This window comes from Pseudophryne corroboree, chromosome 3 (genome assembly GCF_028390025.1).
Source record: "Pseudophryne corroboree isolate aPseCor3 chromosome 3, aPseCor3.hap2, whole genome shotgun sequence".
Lineage (NCBI taxonomy): Eukaryota > Metazoa > Chordata > Amphibia > Anura > Myobatrachidae > Pseudophryne > Pseudophryne corroboree.
The window spans coordinates 184,970,018-184,989,841 of NC_086446.1; the positions used below are offsets into that span (position 1 = coordinate 184,970,018).

General features: G+C 45.6%; 1 protein-coding gene across 14 annotated transcripts in view; it reads right to left on the reverse strand.

The window, feature by feature from the left end:
* Positions 1–19,824, reverse strand: part of KCNMA1 (potassium calcium-activated channel subfamily M alpha 1) — a 1,046,495-nt gene that overhangs the window by 101,390 nt on the left and 925,281 nt on the right. For all 14 annotated transcript variants that reach the window (XM_063958697.1, XM_063958688.1, XM_063958687.1 and 11 more), the window contains 2 exons: positions 12,248–12,472; positions 10,743–10,935 (listed from right to left, as the gene is read on the reverse strand). In XM_063958697.1, the coding sequence (XP_063814767.1) occupies positions 10,743–10,935; positions 12,248–12,472 (418 nt within the window). The remainder of the gene's footprint in view (positions 1–10,742; positions 10,936–12,247; positions 12,473–19,824) is intronic.

The window sequence follows — 19,824 nt, forward strand, 5'->3', positions numbered from 1 at the left end:
ACGGGGCACACTATGATTAGTCATTTTGTTATTTATACTTCTCATATGCTCAAGGATTCTGGTTTTTAACATTCTTTTTGTTCTACCTATATAGCTGACCCCACATTTACATTCCAGCTGATATATCACATGGGTAGTTACACAATTAGCAAAGCCTTTTATTTTCCATGACTCTGTCCGTTCCCTATTCCAAATCGACAAATTGAAAACATTGAGTCCAAACGGGCTTAATGAGACCTTTGACATTGTTCCTTTTTTGCACTAATGGAGTGCTGATGATCATGCACACTGATGTCATTTTGTTGGTTGGGTGTTTCACCCCTTAATGACATCGATAGGGTGCATGGTGAGACGCATAACATGGTACAATATTCAATGTCTAGTTATATTCATTTTTATTTTTAATAGCAAATTTTGTGGTTGTATATACATGTATGGTTTCTATTATATGTACACTTTTGCACTTATACGTGAATAATGTTTCCTCTTACTGTGTGCTGTAGAAGTATACTATTGGTATTATATATATATATATATATATATATATATATATATATATATATATATAAAAATCAATCAGTAGCTAAGTGGAGAAATATACCTCTTTGATCATGTAAGAAAACTGTGACTATATCGATTTGCCTGGTATCTGTATAATGTTTCATTTATGTATTTGGATTTTTATATATTTAGACTTCTATTAAAAATATTGGCCCTCATTCCGAGTTGATCGGTCGCAAGGCGAATTTAGCAGAGTTACACACGCTAAGCCTACGCCTACTGGGAGTGTATCTTAGCTTCTTAAAATTGCGACCGATGTATTCGCAATATTGCGATTACAAACTACTTTGCAGTTTCTGAGTAACTTCAACCTTACTCTGCCTGTGCGATCAGTTCAGTGCTTGTCGTTCCTGGTTTGATGACGTCACAAACACACCCAGCGTTCGCCCAGACACTCCCCCGTTTCTCCAGCCACTCCTGCGTTTTTTCCGGAAACGGTAGCGTTTTCATCCACACGCCCATAAAACGCCGTGTTTCCGCCCAGTAACACCCATTTCCTGTCAATCACATTACGATCGCCGGAGCGATGAAAAAGCCGTGAGTAAAAATACTATCTTCATTGTTAAATTACTTGGCGCAGTCGCAGTGCGAATATTGCGCATGCGTACTAAGCGGATTTTCATTGCGATGCGATGAAAAATACCGAGCGAACGACTCGGAATGAGGGCCATTGTTTTTTAAAAATGTGTTATAACCGAGGATAAAACCAAAAACTGACAGACGCAAAATAAAATGCTTCGATGTCTAATAAGTTAATAACAAATGGTTAAAAAGAGTACTCCAAATGGACTATTTGTATATCTGTAAAGCAACAAATAGCTGGTGATTTTATGAGAAGACTATGAACAGCTGGTCTAGTTAATTAAGGGTGATGAAGCATATTGCTGTCTGATGGGCTATGGAGTATCCTCGGTTTTTATAAATATGAATTATTATTAAATGTATCTGTTTTAAGGATGGTTATCGAATGCGCAAAGAAATAAGTGTATTAGAATGTGACATTGATTAGTTTATTGAAAAATCGAAATGATATGGATGTGCTATAAATACTACACGGATACTCCGTTTGGCCACACGCCCCCTGACGAAGTCTATTGTGACGAAACCGGTCGGGACGCTTACACCAAGTGCTGAACGAGCAGCTGCATGCACTGTGATTGAGTGCTTGGATGGAAGCACAGCTGAATGTGAACCGCTAAAGTTCCCCTGTCTGAAGCACTGCTGGGTGCGATCCGGAGACGTTTCTTGTGGGGTTTTGGAGAAGGGAGCTGGTATTATTTTACCTCGATGTACGTGAGCTTTTACTCTTTTACTAGTAAAGATTTCATACTCTGCTCATATTTGCGCCTTCCTTTTTTCTGTTTCTTTATATATATATATATATATATATATATATTTCCCCCACTCACTGCGCCACATATGTGCCCCCCTCTCTTTTTTTCAGCCCTCTGATGCTCAGCAGGGGAGAGTCCGGGGAGCCAGCGTTCTCTGCAGCCTCTGTGGAGAAAATGGCGCTGGTTAGTGCTGAGGGATCAAGCTCCACCCCTTCGCGCGGCGGGCTTCGGTCCCGCTCGTAAATTTGAAAAAATGACGGGGATCTGTAGTTTACTGCCTCCGCAGCCTAACTACATGCTTTAATGCCCAAAACGAGGTTTATTGCTGCCCAGGGCGCCCCCCCTGCGCCCTGCACCCATCAGTGCCAAGTGTGTGTGTAAGTGTGGGAGCAATGGCGTGCAGCTTCCTGCTGAGCGCTTACCTCATAAAGATCTGAAGTCTTCTACCGCCTGACGTCTTCATATGTCTTTCATACTCACCCGGCTTCTTTTTTCCGGCATTTGTGAGGAGGATGGCGGCGCGGCTACGGGACGAACCCCAGGGTGAGACCTGTGTTCCGACTCCCTCTGGAGCTAATGGTGTCCAGTAGCCTAAGAAGCAGAGCCCTTAAACTCTTAAGAAGTGGGTCTGCTTCTCTCCCCTCAGTCCCACGATGCAGGGAGTCTGTTGCCAGCAGAGCTCCCTGAAAATAAAAAAACCTAACAAAATTCTTTTTACAGAAAACTCAGGAGAGCTCCCTGTAATGCACCCTATCTCCTCTGGGCACAAGATCTAACTGAGGAGGGGCATAGAGGGAGGAGCAAGTGCACACCATACTAGAAAGTTCTTTTAGGTGCCCATGTCTCCTGCGGAGCCCGTCTATACCCCATGGTCCTTACGGAGTCCCCAGCATCCTCTAGGACGTAAGAGAAATAAAAATAGGCTATAACCAAAAAACGGCTTGAAATGGCTATGCGTCTAAATGTATAAATAAACCATTGTTCACTTTCTTCCTCCGTTGGCCTATCAGTCATCTTTTTCCACCCAATGGGCATGATTCATATTTGTAAGGAATTGCAGCAGGAGGCATCTGTAGGAGATAGATGCCTCCTGTTTGCATTAGAGAGGACCACAGTTCTGAATCTAAGGACGCAGCCTCGGATCACCATCGTGACCTTCAGTCTTGATTTGCAATGGCTTTAGGCACAGGCCAGCCTTCGTAAGCTGAAGCCCAGGTCCAGAAAGTCTGTGTCCGACATTGGGCCAATCACGCCTTCAAAAGGAGGTGACACGCCCCTGTTTTGAAGAATGGTGCCGGGTGCCATTCCCGCTCCATCCCCCCAAACATGACTGACATGCTGCGGCTGACAGGGGGCTGAGAGAGACATCGCAAGACCATTGGGTTTGTGTACAAATATGACTTAGGCCCAATGTGATGAACTCCTTTGACATCATCTTTTCCCACTTCTTCTCCATCTCTTGTTTTTCTAATTTGGCCTTATCTCCAGCCCACCTTTCTCCTTCTAAAACATCCAACTCACTTCAGCTCTAGATATTACAGCTTCACCAAACACACTGATAGGGAGATGTATCAAACCCTCGAGAGAGATAAAGTGGAGAAGTTGCACATCAAAACCGATCAGCTTCTGTCATTTTTTAAACTGTGCAAGATAACTTATAGAAGCTGATCAGTTGCTATGATCAACTTTTCCACTTTCTCTCAAAGAGTTAATTACATGGCAACTTACGCCAAATGCAAACTCAAGTTAATTAAGACAGGAAATCTCCTCACATCAGACCAGGCCCTGCACCCTCAAATACACCAGCAATTAATTTTTCAACCCTGTGAACCCACCCATAAGCTGCCCCCTAGACTGAATCCCCTTTTAACTTTCCACTCCAGCTGCCTCACAGCATATCTGCCTGCTCACTTCTACACATGCACCTTTATGCATCTCACCAATATTAAAGACTTCTGGCCGAGAGTTTCTCCAACTCTCACTCTAGGTCTTTGCCTCCAAACTACTTGAGCAGCTTATGTTATGCCAGACCATTTACTATCCCTACTCTCTCTATCTTCTAGATGCTCTGCAATAATGGCCCCATCATGAGACTGACCTCCCCAAAAAAAGTTTTAATAATCCTCTTATTGTCTAAGTCAAGGGCATCATACAAATGTAGGTGTCAGAACAGGTGGGACAAGAGGGCGGCTCCCCCCCCCCTCCCCTCAAGTATTTGGGAAGCATGGGTTGCGGGGCACAGTGCGGCCACTATCTAGGGTTTCCGCGGGCAGTGTTAGGTGAAGTTAATCCCTTTTCCGGCACCTCCCACAGAGCTTTTCCAGGGCCCTCTCCTTCCCTGCAACCAGCTCCAGCCACTACAGTATCTGGCTATTTACTGTGGCTGGCCTCTCCTCTGGACCCTGCTCATCTCCCACTTCATATGTTCCTCCCCACTTCCACCTCAGCTCCCCTCCCCCACTTGCAGCACTAACCCCCACACCCCCGATAAAGAGAGATAGCTATATAAAGATAGATCTGTCAGATAGGTGGTGTGATGGGTAAGTCCAGCTGCCCCAGAGGGGGCAACATTTATCAATTTAATGGGCGCCAAATTGAAATTACATCTTGGCCCGCCTAGCCTGTAAATATTGTGGCGCCCCTGTATACTCATACTTCTAAAGCTCCCTCATTTTGTCATCTCTGATTGTGTCTGTTTTATCTATCTCTAATATAATGAAGAATTTAAGTCCTTTTGTGAAGATATAATGGCTGTGAATGGCATAGAAACACCTTTCTTTATCCTTTTATCCCGTTACAGAAATATTGCTCCACAATACGAAATCTTGTTTCTGCATTGCTCCACAAGGCCATCTACATCTGTGCCCCTACTCCATACTTGGCAAGGAACATCTTCACTCCACCCAACTTTGTTACTCTGCTACAGTATTTTTCATATCTCCATAAATACGAGGGGTGTGCAATAATTTTCCAGATGCACAAAAACATACATTAAATTTTTTCGCAGTATTTGCATGAGAAGTCTATGCAGAGTTGTATGCATTCAAACCACTTGGTTAAGCAGGTATGTCTTCTACATGCTGCATGAAGGTCTCCACTGCAGCTACTGATGACTCAAAAGGAATCCCACACATATTGCGCTTGATTTGTGGAACATAAAGATGTCACAGGGGACCATGTCTGGACTGTACAAAACTCCTTGATGCGTTTTCATTGGCCACCAGTTTCCTGGACTTGTGCCCCAACCTTGGCTCCCGACATTGTGTGTGGAGAAGGGCATCAGGAGCACAAGTTTTTGGATGGAACCTGGAAATGGCTTCCAGCACTTGCAGCAGGTATTGGTTGGCATACCAGTCCTCAGTGATGGTGCGCTGCTGCACATGTGGTACGGCAGCTACATGAACCGCTTTGGCTACAAAAACAGCAACCATTTGCTTGACAATGGACTCATGTTAGAACTTCTGTGACGGCGCACCTCCAACTGGGGTCCACTGGGCCAACTGTGGATCCATGATTTAATACCACTAATGATCTCCCAGACAGAGCTTGAGTGACCGCCATCAAACCTGGTCAGCATGTTGCAGCAGCAAGTCATATGAGCCTCCTTTTAAAGTCAACAGATGGGGCACCCAGCATGCACAAACCTTGACCAGGCCAAGCTTTTCATGGGATCTCCTTCTCTAACTGGGCCAGTGTCACCCTGCGGGTCCACATCAACTATGGCCTGCATGGCAGCAACATTTTCCTCAGTGATGGCGGACACAGGTTGGATGCAGCACTCCTCGTCCTCTAGGAACTACCACCTGCACCGAAATTCTGCAAACTACTCAAACACAGTAGTTCGATATGGTGCTTCCTCCCCAAAAGCAATCTCGCAGCCAGTCACAACTCTCCTGCTGTCGCAGACCACTCTTGTATTCGTAGAAGATCACGGCTTTCCAGTGTCCTCTGTTGAGCTCCATAACAAGTTTGTGAAGCAAGTGAACAGTTAACACACATCATTCTGTGTTTGTTTTTATTTATGTAACATTTTCACACATATTTAGCTTTTTGAACACTTTTAGGATTGATCAGCTAACCTCACCTTTTTAACACTTTAACACTATGATACTTCACTGGTGTCTTCTTTCTAACATTCAGCAGCTACTTTTACCTATCCTTTATTTGTTTGGTGCCCTGGGGTGGTTTAAGGTTGCCCAGCACGAACCCCTATAACGTTAGTGACCTACCCGATGAGGTTACCTTGACGATTGGTGAACAGGAAAATCATATTGGCCAAAAACCTTAGAAATTACAGTTCACAGCCAGAAAGTCAGATTGTGTGTACTCCGAAATGCCACCTTACAGTGTTTGCAATGAAAACATTGTAGCATAGCAGTTTGTATGCAAATACAGTTGCAGTCATACACAGAATATAGGGAGTAATTCAGACCTGATCGCTGCTGTGCGTTTTTGCACAGTGTGAGATCAGATCTGAACTGCGCATGCATCTGAGCTGCAATGTGCAGGTGCGACGGACCACAGCAATGGGGATTGCCGGTCAGCGACGGGTTTGTCTGAAGGATCCATTCGCACGGGCGTTCGCAAGGAGATCAACAGGAAGAGGGCATTTGTGGGTGTCAACTGGCCGTTTTCAGGGAGTGTCTGGAAAAACCCAGGCGTGTCCAAGAATTGGAAGGGAGGGTGTCTGACGTCAATTCTGGTCCTGAACAGCCTGATGTGATCGCAGCGGCTGAGTAAGTCCTGGGCTGCGCAGAGACTGCACAAAATCAGTTTGTGCAGCTCTGCTACACATGCGTTCGCACACTTGCACAGCTAAAATACACTCCCCCAGTAGGCGGCGGCCAGCAATCAGGTTTGAATTACCCCTTAGGCTGCTGCATATAATTTTAATCAGCAGAAGCTGCTTGTGAATCCTATTACATTACTTTGCGCCTAAGACACATTTTCACGGCAAAAATGCAAAAAAGGCGCTCAGCTATAACAAGTCACATGGCACTCACGCGTTATGTGTAACGCGACTTGATGCGCACGGAGCAAAGATGTAAGAGGACACATCTGTATGGAATTGCCTATTATTGAAAGCTGCTTATTATCATGTCATGAAAAGTGACTGATAACATAGTAGAACATGACTTAACGCATGTGGACAACGGCCATTATAATTGTTTTGGCAGGGTTATTACACTTAATTTTTTTCAGCATATTCTGTTTATATTATAAACAAATTCCAAGTCACACAAGAAAACTATTCCATTATTTTTAAAAAGAATCATGAGACATTGCTTTTAGGAAATGAAATTAGGTAGCAGCCTGTGACACAGAGGTATGGAGACAGAATACACAAACAGGTGTGTCCTTGCTCATTTTACCCGCTAGTCCCGGCAATTGCGGGTTCTTTGCCGTGACTAGTGTGCCTGCGGCTGTGCATGTGCACTGCACCCATGGTCCATAGGATTGCATAGGTGTGTGCGCTCCCGCGAACGGGTTGCAATTACCACTTATACACACGCGCGACTCAGTGGCGTAACTAGAAATTTTTCTCCCCAAGCCAAAAAAATTCTTCGGCCCCCCCCCCCATAATTGGCAGTAGTAAAGGGACAAATATGTGTACGCCGCCAAAAAGGGTGTGTGGCTTCGTTGAAATGGGCGTGGCTTCGTATAAAGGGGCGTGGCATTGCAGGAAGACTACCTTATACCCCAGTTTTGCAACCTGCACGCCCAGACGTTAGCCACCACAGGAAAGAAAAATAATCCTGATTCATGCCCCTTACATTATTTGTCATTTTTCCTCCTTATAGTAATGCCCAGTATACATTATGCCACATACTGCAATAGCCCTTAGACATTATGCCACACACAATAATGCACATGACACAATATGCACACACTGTAATGCCCCCGACACATTATGCCACACACCATAATGCCTGTGACACATTATGACAGGAATCGCAATGCCCGTTATACATTATGCTACACACTGCAATGCCCCTGATACATTATAGCACATACAATGTCTGACACATTATGACACACACCGCAATTACCCTGAGACATTATACCACATACCACAATGATCGTGATATAGTATACAACACACCGTAATGCCTGACACATTATGACACACACCGCAATTTCCGTGATACATTATGCCACACACCGTAATGCCCATTACACATTAAGTTCTACAGTAAGGCTTCTAATTACTTTTAAATTACCTGCTCGTTGCCAGGGGTTTCATGCTCTTGGTTCCATGCACGGTGCCAGGGATTTTCATGCTCAGGATGTCATGCTCGTTGCCAGGGGTTTCATGCACTGGGTGTCATGCTCGTTGCTAGGGGGTAGTGCTTGTTGGTAGGGCCGTGCTCCCAGTGCCACATATGCCCCCAGTGCCAGATATTCCCCCACAGTGCCAGGTACATGCCCCCAGTGCCAAATATATCCCCCCAGTGCCACATATGCCCCCAGTGCCAGATATTCCCCCACAGTGCCAGGTATATGCCCCCAGTGCCAGATATTCCCCCACAGTGCCACATATGCCCCCTCAGTGCCTGCTCCCCCCAGTGCCTGATATTCCCCCACAGTGCCAGGTATTTGCCCCCAGTGCCAGATATTCCCCCACAGTGCCACATATGCCCTCAGTGCCTGCTCCCCCCAGTGCCAGATATTCCCCCACAGTGCCAGGTATTTGCCCCCAGTGCCAGATATTCCCCCACAGTGCCACATATGCCCCCTCAGTGCCTGCTCCCCCCAGTGCCAGATATTCCCCCACAGTGCCAGGTATATGCCCCCAGTGCCAGATATTCCCCCACAGTGCCAGGTATATGCCCCCAGTGCCAGATATTCCCCCACAGTGCCACATAAGCCCCCTCAGTGCCTGCTCCCCCCAGTGCCAGATATTCCCCCACAGTGCCAGGTATTTGCCCCCAGTGCCAGATATTCCCCCACAGTGCCACATATGCCCCCTCAGTGCCTGCTCCCCCCAGTGCCAGATATTCCCCCTCAGTGCCAGGTATATGCCCCCAGTGCCAGATATTCCCCCACAGTGCCAGGTATATGCCCCCAGTGCCAGATATTCCCCCACAGTGCCACATAAGCCCCCTCAGTGCCTGCTCCCCCCAGTGCCAGATATTCCCCCACAGTGCCAGGTATTTGCCCCCAGTGCCAGATATTCCCCCACAGTGCCACATATGCCCCCTCAGTGCCTGCTCCCCCAGTGCCAGATATTCCCCCACAGTGCCAGGTATATGCCCCCAGTGCCAGATATTCCCCCACAGTGCCAGGTATATGCCCCCAGTGCCAGATATTCCCCCACAGTGCCACATAAGCCCCCTCAGTGCCTGCTCCCCCCAGTGCCAGATATTACCCCACAGTGCCAGGTATTTGCCCCCAGTGCCAGATATTCCCCCACAGTGCCACATATGCCCCCTCAGTGCCTGCTCCCCCCAGTGCCAGATATTCCCCTACAGTGCCAGGTATATGCCCCCAGTGCCAGATATTCCCCCACAGTGCCAGGTATATGCCCCCAGTGCCAGATATTCCCCCACAGTGCCACATAAGCCCCCTCAGTGCCTGCTCCCCCCAGTGCCAGATATTACCCCACAGTGTCAGGTATATGCCCCTAGTGCCAGATATTCCCCCACAGTGTCACATAAGCCCCCTCAGTGCCTGCTCCCCCCAGTGCCAGATATTGCCCCACAGTGCCAGGTATATGCCCCCAGTGCCAGATATTCCTCCACAGTGCCAGGTATATGCCCCCAGTGCCAGATATTCCCCCACAGTGCCACATAAGCCCCCGCAGTGCCTGCTCCCCCGAGTGCCAGATATTACCCCACAGTGCCAGGTATATGCCCCCAGTGCCAGATATTCCCCCACAGTGTCACATAAGCCCCCTCAGTGCCTGCTCCCCCCAGTGCCAGATATTGCCCCACAGTGGCAGGTATATGCCCCCAGTGCCAGATATTCCTCCACACAGTGCCAGGTATATGCCCCCAGTGCCAGATATTCCCCCACAGTGCCGCCAAGTAAATGCCCTCAGTGCCAGATATTCCCCCACAGTGCCTGCTCCCCTATTCCCCCACCCCACCCACCCACCCCCGCCGCTCCTTTGTGTTGGAGGGACACGGAGGGCACAGCGCGCGCCTCTCCCGTGTCCTTCCTGGCTCTCCTGCGGGTCTAATAAAGGAAGTGCCGGTTCGTGAGCCAATTAGAGCTCACGAACGGCACTTCCTTTATTAGATCGGCCGGAGAGCCAGGAGGGACACTGGAGAGGCGCGCGCGGTGCCCTCCGTGTCCCTCCTTACAGCAGCGGAGGAAAGGAGACCGCAGATTGACATGCGGACGCTCGTCCGCATGTCAATCTGTTCTAAGTCAGTGGCGCCCCCGCAGCCCCTCGCCCCCAAGCCACCGCGAGGACTGCGGGGGCAGTAGTTACGCGCCACAACTGATCCGTGGGTAAGCTAAAGGGGGTACACATCCTCTATTTCTGCACAGCTGTCACAGGAATAAAAGTAATTTGTACTAGTTATTCAGGTCAACACAATCATATAATTGTTGGGGTTGATGTTATATAATCCCCATCTTATAAGGTAACACTGCTAGCTCCATTCTTTCTTTGCTGAAGTTGGAATATTGTGGCTCTGCTAAGGACACAATGTTAATACAGCACTTGCTGTGCCCGTCGTATGCTGTGAATGGGTTCCAAGAGACCCATCTAAAACATCAGCAAGTTAAGCGATGTCACAAGCAAAGAGTAGATCTGTGAAAGGCTGAATGAGGGATATCGCTTGTGCTAGCTCTGTGCCTGTGGAGCTTTGCTGGCAAGTGACAGAGGGCCTGGCTTACCTTGAGAGTTCGCTTGCAAGACCCCAATGCTGTCATCAAACTGCATGGATTTGATGTTGAGTGATGCCAAGATACATTCCTTGTCCTGAAGTGAAGTATCATCAATATTGTTCTGATTGGCTGACAGGATAACGCACATGTCACACAGGTTAATGTTGACAGCCCTTAGATCAGCTCGACTTAATGGCGTACCCTAAAGCAAAGGGAAAAAAAAACAGCAGGGAGGGAGAGAATAGGAATGAGTTATGGAAGGATATTAAGGGGAAAGTTGTAGTCAGAGAAAAGAATGAAAAAAAGAAGCAAATTGACAAATTAAGCATAATATGTAACGCAGAAAATCCTAGATTTTTTATGGAATAATGAGTGATGTAATTAACCAAAAACTGGGACTGCAATGTAGGGAACTAAACACCAGCAAATGATTCGGCCCGACAATGTCACCTTGCTTCAGATAACAGCATGTGTGGCCATGGAAGCATGTACCAGGGCAGTCTGCGGGGTGTTTGCTCCAGCCAGCTGACTGCACCCTTCTGTTAGATGTGTAAGCTCACTGTGACATTGAAGCAGTAGCGGATGAGGGGTTTGCTAAGTCTAAGGAGTATTACAACAAAATTATTACTGCTATCACTGTCCCTTAGTAAATAATTTCTTCAGTACAAAGGGTTGAGGGGGTCATTCCGAGTTGTTCGCTCGCAAGCTGCTTTTAGCAGCTTTGCACACGCTAAGCCGCCGCCTACTGGGAGTGAATCTTAGCTTATCAAAATTGCGAACGAACGATTAGCAGAATTGCGAATAGACACTTCTTAGCAGTTTCTGAGTAGCTCCAGACTTACTCGGCATCTGCGATCAGTTCAGTCAGTTTCGTTCCTGGTTTGACGTCACAAACACACCCAGCGTTCGCCCAGACACTCCTCCGTTTTTCCCAGAAACGGTAGCGTTTTTTCGCACACACCCATAAAACGGCCAGTTTCCGCCCAGAAACACCCACTTCCTGTCAATCACATTACGATCACCAGAACGAAGAAAAAACCTCGTAATGCCGTGAGTAAAATACCTAACTGCATAGCAAATTTACTTGGCGCAGTCGCACTGCGGACATTGCGCATGCGCATTAGCGACTAATCGCTCCGTTGCGAGAAAAAAATACAGAGCGAACAACTCGGAATGACCCCCTGAGTCTCTATCTATAAATGACCCCTGGTGTTTTCATGCAATTATGCCTTCGGCACTCTCCATGTTGTAAAGGTTTTGTTTCTCATCATTCATATTCCTATATATATATGTCTTTAAATATCAAATGGAATAAGATGACCATATGGGCAGCTCGCCTTGCCCTCCACTAAAACAAGTTACATTTTTTGGTCAGTCTTATTTACAATTCTTCATAGAACTAACAACACACCCATGGGATCACCCAGGCTGCAAAAGTTATCACTTTCTAAGGAACTAAAAAGAATTAGTTCCCTACGTTATGGTACTCAGCCATATATTTCCATGGTACTTACGGGAAGGATGGAAACCTTGGGGAAGTTGTGCAATGTCTCCCACTCTCTCTTTAGGTATTCGAGGGATCCCACAAATACTATAGGCTTCAGCTCATGATAATGAAAGTTGCTGGCTCTCAGTGGCATCACCAAATTGCGAAGCCCAATGAGTGCAGAGGTTACGTCTCCGAAGATACAGACCACCACATGGCCACTCAGAACAGTCATTGCAGCTTCACTTCGAGTCTGTAGTAGGTGACAGAACGGAACGTGGTTATTCACATTTTAGGATAGTATTACTTTTTGTGTCGGGTTCTCTATACACCCATTTGTGCTGATTTTTTGGAAACTGTTAATCTCTGGTATTATAATTTTATTGTTAATTTCAATAGGAAATGCAGTGCCCAAGTAGCATTCTACAGTGTCAATAAGAAGTGTCAGTCAAAAAATTAAACATTTAAGACATCCAAACCCACTCACCAAAGTGAGCCAATGGCTAAGCCTTCCAGTGTTTGCACTTGTGTCTACATATCTTTGCAAATATATGCAGCTGAGATCTCTGAATTATCTACTACCATGTCGTTTTCAAACCCTGTTGCTGATGTCATCCCAAGTTCTGGGGGATACCTGTTTTTTGTTTCTGGTTCAGAATAAGCCCTCCCTTTCATGCACCTGAATGACTTTACTATTAAGCAGTTACCAAATTTGTTATTTGCGCTCTTGTCTACAGAAATAAGGCTTTTTTTATTACTTCATTAGTAAACATACCGTGATGTGCTCTGTGTAATAGTTAAGACAAGACATGCATGATCAGCTGGTTTGAGGAGAATCTGCTGGAGGAGGAGGAGACGCTGTGAGAGGAGGAGCGGTGCGGAGCGGTGCTGTGACCCGGTAGCGGAAGTGCGCGGGTCGGACGAGTGCGAGTGGGTGATGAGGTGTCGGAGAGGAGGATCCAGGTATAGGGTGCCGGAGAGGGGGGTCCAGGTACTGGGCACAGGAGGGGGGGCAAAGCAAACGCCGGTGAGGGGATCAGAGCTGAGCGGAGAGCGCAGCCGCTGCCACTCTCTCTGTGTAATCTGTGAAGGGATTGACTTGTGTGTGAGAAGGGGCTGTAAATTGAGTGACTGAGGGGCTGGGATTTTTGTGTGAGTGAGTGGCTGTGATGTGTGTGTGTGTGTGTGTGTGTGTGTGTGTGTGTGTGTGTGTGTGTGTGTGTGTGTGTGAGAGGCTGTGATTTGTGTGTGTGAGAGGGGACAGTGTTTTGTGTGTGTGAGAGAGGACAGTGATTTTGTGTGTGTAAGAGAGGACAGTGATTTTGTGTGTGTGAGAGGGGGCAGTGATTTTGTGTGTGTGAGAGGGGGCAGTGATTTTGTGTGTGTGAGAAGGGGGGGCAGTGACTTGTGTGTGTGAGAGGGGGCTATGATTGGGTGTGTGTGTGAGTGAGGGGCATAGCGATTTTGTGCCTTTGATAAGGGCCTGAGATTTCGTGTGCGTGAGAGGGACTGTGAGTTGTGTGTGAGCGGTTGAAATTTTGTGTGTGTAAGGAGCTGAGATTTAGAGTGTGTAGGGCTGCTTCTCTGTTTTTTTGTGTGTTTTTTTTAGGGCCGCCCAGTGACGCTGCTGCGGACGAGCCGCAAATTGCTGCTGCCATAGCCTGCCTGTGGGCTCAGAGACTACTGCTGCCAGTAGGAGCTGCACAAGGGGGCCGGAGTCTGATGCTGCAGTCATCAGAGGAGTGAACGGAGGGGGCCGGAGACTGCTACCGTTGCTGCTGCTGCCACTGGAAGAACCGGGACTACTGCTGTAAATAAGAGAAGGGTCAGAAGGTGCACAAGGATAGATAAGTATAAGCCCAACTTCAGTATTGTATAAGTGGTTTTTTTTTTGTTTTTATCTCCTGTTCTCTCTCTCCTTCTTTTTCTCCCCTTGTCCCTGTTTATTTTGTACTATCAATTACTGTTCTACTGTTGTATACTGTTTCACGTCACAGCTAGGCTATAGTACTGTATTGCATTACATAGACTGTTTTTCTCTTTTATTTTTTTCTTCTGAAGGTAACAGGGAGTTAGACCTAACATACAATTTGGGTGGGGCTGTGATTGGGGATCTCTCTCAGTGAATGTCGTGCAAGATGTACGCGCACCTGGAGCAACCGTCCCAGTGTAATTACATCTGCACGAGATGTGTGCAAACGGTTGCCCTGGAAGCCCAGGTAACTGATCTAGAGCAAACCATTACGCGGCTGAGGGAGATTCACAATCTCGGGCAAGACTTAGATAGAACGGTGGAATAGTTGCGGGAGGGGTCACTGGTAGATGAGGAGGACCAGGCAGCTAGTTGGGTCACAGTTAGAAGGAAGAAAAAGAGGGAGAGGCTCGACATCTCTGAACTATGAAACCCCAACAAATTTGCCCGATTGGACGAGGATTCGGTGGATGATAGTGAGGAAATGACCGTGCCAGAGGAGACTTTTCCCTCTAGCATCCAGGGGAGCGGTCCCTCTGGCGCAGTTGGGATGAAAAATAGTGAGGTACCAAGTCAGATTGTGGTGGTAGGGGATTCCATTGTCAGGAAGACAGATAGGGCAATCTGCTACCGGGACCGTGATCGCCGTACAGTCTGTTGTCTCCCGGGTGCTCGGGTGCAGCACATCGCAGACTGGGTAGATTGTTGGGAGGGGATGCGAAAGACCCGGCGGTCTTGGTGCATGTTGGCACCAATGACAAAGTTAGTGGAAGGTGGGATGTCCTTAAGAAAGACTATAGGGACTTAGGCAAGAAACTTAAGGAAAGGACATCTAAGGTAATATTCTCAGAAATATTACCTGTGCCACGTGCTAGTCCAGGGAGGCAGAGGGAGATTAGGGAGGTAAATGTGTGGTTTAGAGACTGGTGCAGAAAAGAGGGGTTTGTGTTTCTGGAACACTGGGCGGACTTCTCAGTCAAGCGCCATCTTTTGTCGTGATGGATTGCACCTGAATGAGGAGGGGGCAGCGGTGCTGGGGGGAAGGATGGTTAGAAGGTTGGAGGAGATTTTAAACTAGGTGCCTTGCGGGAGGGTTTAGCAAAAAACTACGGGTCATACAGTAAGAATAGAGGGGATGGCGGTAGTAAACGAAATAGGGGAGGAATAGAGGGGAGGGAAAGAGCAGCCGGCAAGGGTATTAACATGGGTATTCAAAAAGGTTTTATCAAAACACTAACTAATAACGATTACGGGTCATCGATGCTGCATAAAGTGAATGATCTCCCTAGCACGAGGGGAAAAACTTATCTTAATTGTATGTATGTAAACACTAGAAGCCTTACAGGTAAAAAGGGCGAACTAGAAATACTTGCAGCAAGCAAACAGTATGATATTATAGGCATTACTGAAACTTGGTGGGACGAATCTCATGATTGGACAGTCAATCTAGAGGGTTATACGCTGTTCAGGAGAGACAGATTAAATAAACGGGGTGGAGGGGTGTGTCTTTACGTAAAGCCGTTTTTAAAACCTGATATACGGGAAGATATTCAGGAAGGGACTGTAGACACTGTTGAGACGTTCTGGGTAGAAATTGCATGCGGGGGTAAAGGAATAAAAAAGTCAGTATTGGGTTTATGCTACAGGTCACCTGGTATTAATGTGTCTGATCAGGAATTGTTACTGAAGCAAATTGAAAGAGCAGCAGGAGTAGGAGACGCAGTAGTGATGGGAGATTTTAACTACCCAGAGATAAATCGGAATAAACGATTCATGTGATACTGCTAGGGGTAACATGTTTTTAAACATACTAAATGATAACTACTTGGTTCAACTAATCGAGGAACCAACTAGGTACAATGCAATCTTAGACCTGTTATTAACAAACAATGGGGAATTGGTATTAAATATTATAGTAGGTGAGCCCATAGGAAACAGCGACCACAATATGGTCACATTCAATATAAGTTTTAATAAACAGTCCTATACTGGCTCAACTAGGACTCTAAACTTTAGCAAAGCCAACTTTGACATGATGAGGGAAGCTTTAAGAGATACTGAATGGGAAATTTTGTTTCAAGGAAAAAATACTACGGAGAAATGGGATGTATTAAAATCACTGCTAGTTAAAACTACTCTCAAATTTATTCCCACGAGCAGCAAAAAAAGCAATAAAAATCCCAAACCAATGTGGCTTAACAAAAAGATAAAGGAACTTATGGGCGAGAAAAGGCGAGCATTCAACAAATAAAAATCTGACGGGAATGCAGAGTAATTTCAGCACTATAAGGACTGTAACAAAATTGGCAAAAAAGAAATAAGAGCGGCTAAAGTAGAAACTGAAAAACTAGTAGCAAAGGAAAGCAAAGCGAATCCCAAAAAATTATTTAAATACATCAACAGCAAGAGATTAAAGAAGGAGAGTATAGGTCCTTTAAAAGACCTATAATATCAAAAATGATAAGGACATAGCGGACAAACTAAATGAGTCTTTTTCAACTGTATTTACAAGAGAGGACCAAATTCAGGGACTAACACACAATCTCAATAATGATAATGTCCCACTGATAAGTACTTATTTAAGTGAGGAGGTAGTCTGTGACCGATTAAAAAATTTAAAGATTAATAAGTCACCGGGTCCCGATGGAATTCACCCAAGGGTTCTAATGGAGCTTCACTCTGAACTTACAAGACCGCTATTTTTGATCTTTAAAGATTCAGTTATATCAGGAATGGTTCCCAAAGACTGGCGTACAGTGGAAGTAGTGCCAATATTCAAAAAGGGAAGTAAAGCTGAACCGGGTAATTATAGACCAGTTAGTCTTACATCTATAGTGGGGAAAGTATTGGAAGGTATTCTAAGGGATAGCATTCAGAAGTTCCTTGAAGTCAATAAGGTCATTAAAAGGAATCAACATGGATTTGTGAAGGACAGATCAAGTCAAACCAACTTACTTGGCTTTTATGAAACAGTAAGTGCGAACCTTGATCAGGGTAGGGAGGTGGATGTAATCTTTTGAGACTGTGCCAAAGCTTTCGACACTGTACCACACATGCGACTTATCTATAAGCTACAAGAAAATGGGCTAGGGAGCACAATATGCACTTGGGTCAAAAATTTATTAAATAATAGGGAGCAACGCGTTGTGGTCAATGGATCATTTTCAAAAGTGGTGTGCCACAAGGGCCCGTAATAGGACCACTTTTGTTCAACATTTTCATTAACGACCTAACGGAAGGTCTAGAGCAGGCATTTCCAACCACGGTCCTCAAGGCACACCAACAGTGCAGGTTTTAGTGATATCCAGGCTGCAGCACAGATGGTTAAATCAAAATAACTGAGGTGCTAATTAAGTCACCTGTGCTGAAGCCTGAATATCACAAAAAACTGCACTGTTGGTATGCCTTGAGGACCGTGGTTGGGAATGCCTGGTCTAGAGTATGGTGTAAATTTTTGCAGATGATACCAAATAGTGTAAAGTTATAAATACGGAGGGGGATGCTGAGTCTCTTCAGAATGACTTAGATAAATTAGAGGCATGGGCAGCCAAATGGAGAATGCGCTTCAATACAGACAAGTGTAAGGCAATGCACTGTGGTAGCAAGAACAAAAATTACACCTACATACTAAATGGGGTAACATTAGGGGATTCTGTACTGGAAAAGGACTTAGGTCTTCACATAGATAGCAAACTAAGCAGCAGTACCCAAAGTAGGAGTGCAGCAAAGAAGGCTAATAAGATATTAGCATGCATAAAACGGGGAATTGATGCTAGGGACGAGAGTGTTATACTCCCATTATATAAATCACTAGTGAGGCCACATCTTGAATACTGTGTGCAATTTTGGGCAGCATACTACAAAAAGGATATTCTGGAGCTAGAAAAGGTTCAGAGGCGGGCGACCAAACTAATTAAGGACATGGAGACGCTGAAATACGAGGAAAAGGCTTGCAAGGCTAGGCATGTTTAAACTGGAAAAGAGGAGACTAAGAGGGGACATGATCAACATCTACAAATATATAAGGGGACAAGACACAGAACTTGCACAGGACCTGATTTTGGTAAGATCAGCACAGAGGACACGTGGTCACTCGCTTAGGTTAGAGGAGAGGAGATTCCGCACAATGCGGCGTAAAGGTTTTTCACAGTAAGGACAATACGTGTTTGGAATTCCCTGCCTGAGGGAGTTGTAATGGCGGACTAAGTCAACAACTTTAAGAATGGGTTAGATAAATTCCTAATGGATAAGGATATCCAGGGTTATGGTGCGTAGTCACGCACTATAGTTACTATGAAAAGAGGAATAAAACACAATGGTCGACATTAGCACCAGACAAAATTTAGACCAAAATAATCCAGCATAGAACACCACAAATAGGTTGAACTCGATGGACACATTGTCTTTTTTCAACCTTAGATACTATGTTACTATGTTACAATGCACCTGATTCAGAGATTGATTAAGACAAGGCTGCATCTTTTAGTGGGAGCCTGTCTGTGACTTTATGCAAATTCTGCTACAAATCCATTCCCTGCGCATTTGATTGTGCAAGGACTAAGACAAGCGTTTAGCAACATGCCCTCAACTCTCCAATAACACGCTGATAAGATGTTTAGCCACCTCCCAGCCATCACCCACCACTTTTCCAAGACATGTCTGATACCGTGCGTCTCAATCACAACTGCGCCACAGTGTAACACATGCGTTATTTTTAGGGAGCACAAAATTGTTCACCACTATTATTTATGACTCTGAATCAGGCCCAATGTCTTCAACTTGAATATAACAGACACTCCAAATCTATAATTTGTACCTATTGCCTGAGCGAGTTGGGGGTTGTGGCCATGTGTTACACCACAGAGCATCTGCTCCTGACATTTTTCAAACACAGCTTGGAACATGGCAGCGAGGTGCTGATTGGCTGGTATTTTATCTCTCTCCAAGACTTAGTACATCTTGCACTATATAATTGGGCCTCCAATACTGCATAATAGCGGACGGCACTGTGGGTAAGTATCTCTGGTCAGGAGAGACTGCTAGCAGAGGGGGCAAACCTCTTCTGCCAAAAATTTCTACTACTGGAACTGACCAACTATAATGGTTTGTTTAATACAGTAATAAACTTCCAAAGTCCACAAAATTATAATTACTATTTAAGTAACAGTTTCATTAGCTAGCCTATAAATGATTAATACAGTGCACTAGAAAAAGGCAATTCTTGCCTCCATTATGCTGGTGCCCTAGTCTAGAGCAAATTTCTACAGTATGCAAGTAATGCATTCATTTAGAATGGCCTTTGCATTTAAAAAAAAATATATATATTTTGTTCCAATACGGTGGCTTTGCTCTGTCCTTTGTGATCACTTTGACCACAGTCCTATACTTGCCTCCCACAAAGTCCTGATGGTCTATCGTTCTCACTTACACAGATGTGTCCTCTTACATCTTTGCTCTGTTCGCTACAAGTCGTGTTACACATAACGTGTGAGTGCCGTGTGACTTGGTAGCACTGTACATCTTTTTTTACAGTTTTTTTTCCGCAAAAATGAGACTTAGTAGAAAAGTAATGTAAGAGGACGTACAAGCAGCTTCTGCTGATTACAATGATATGCAGCAGCCTATATTCTGTG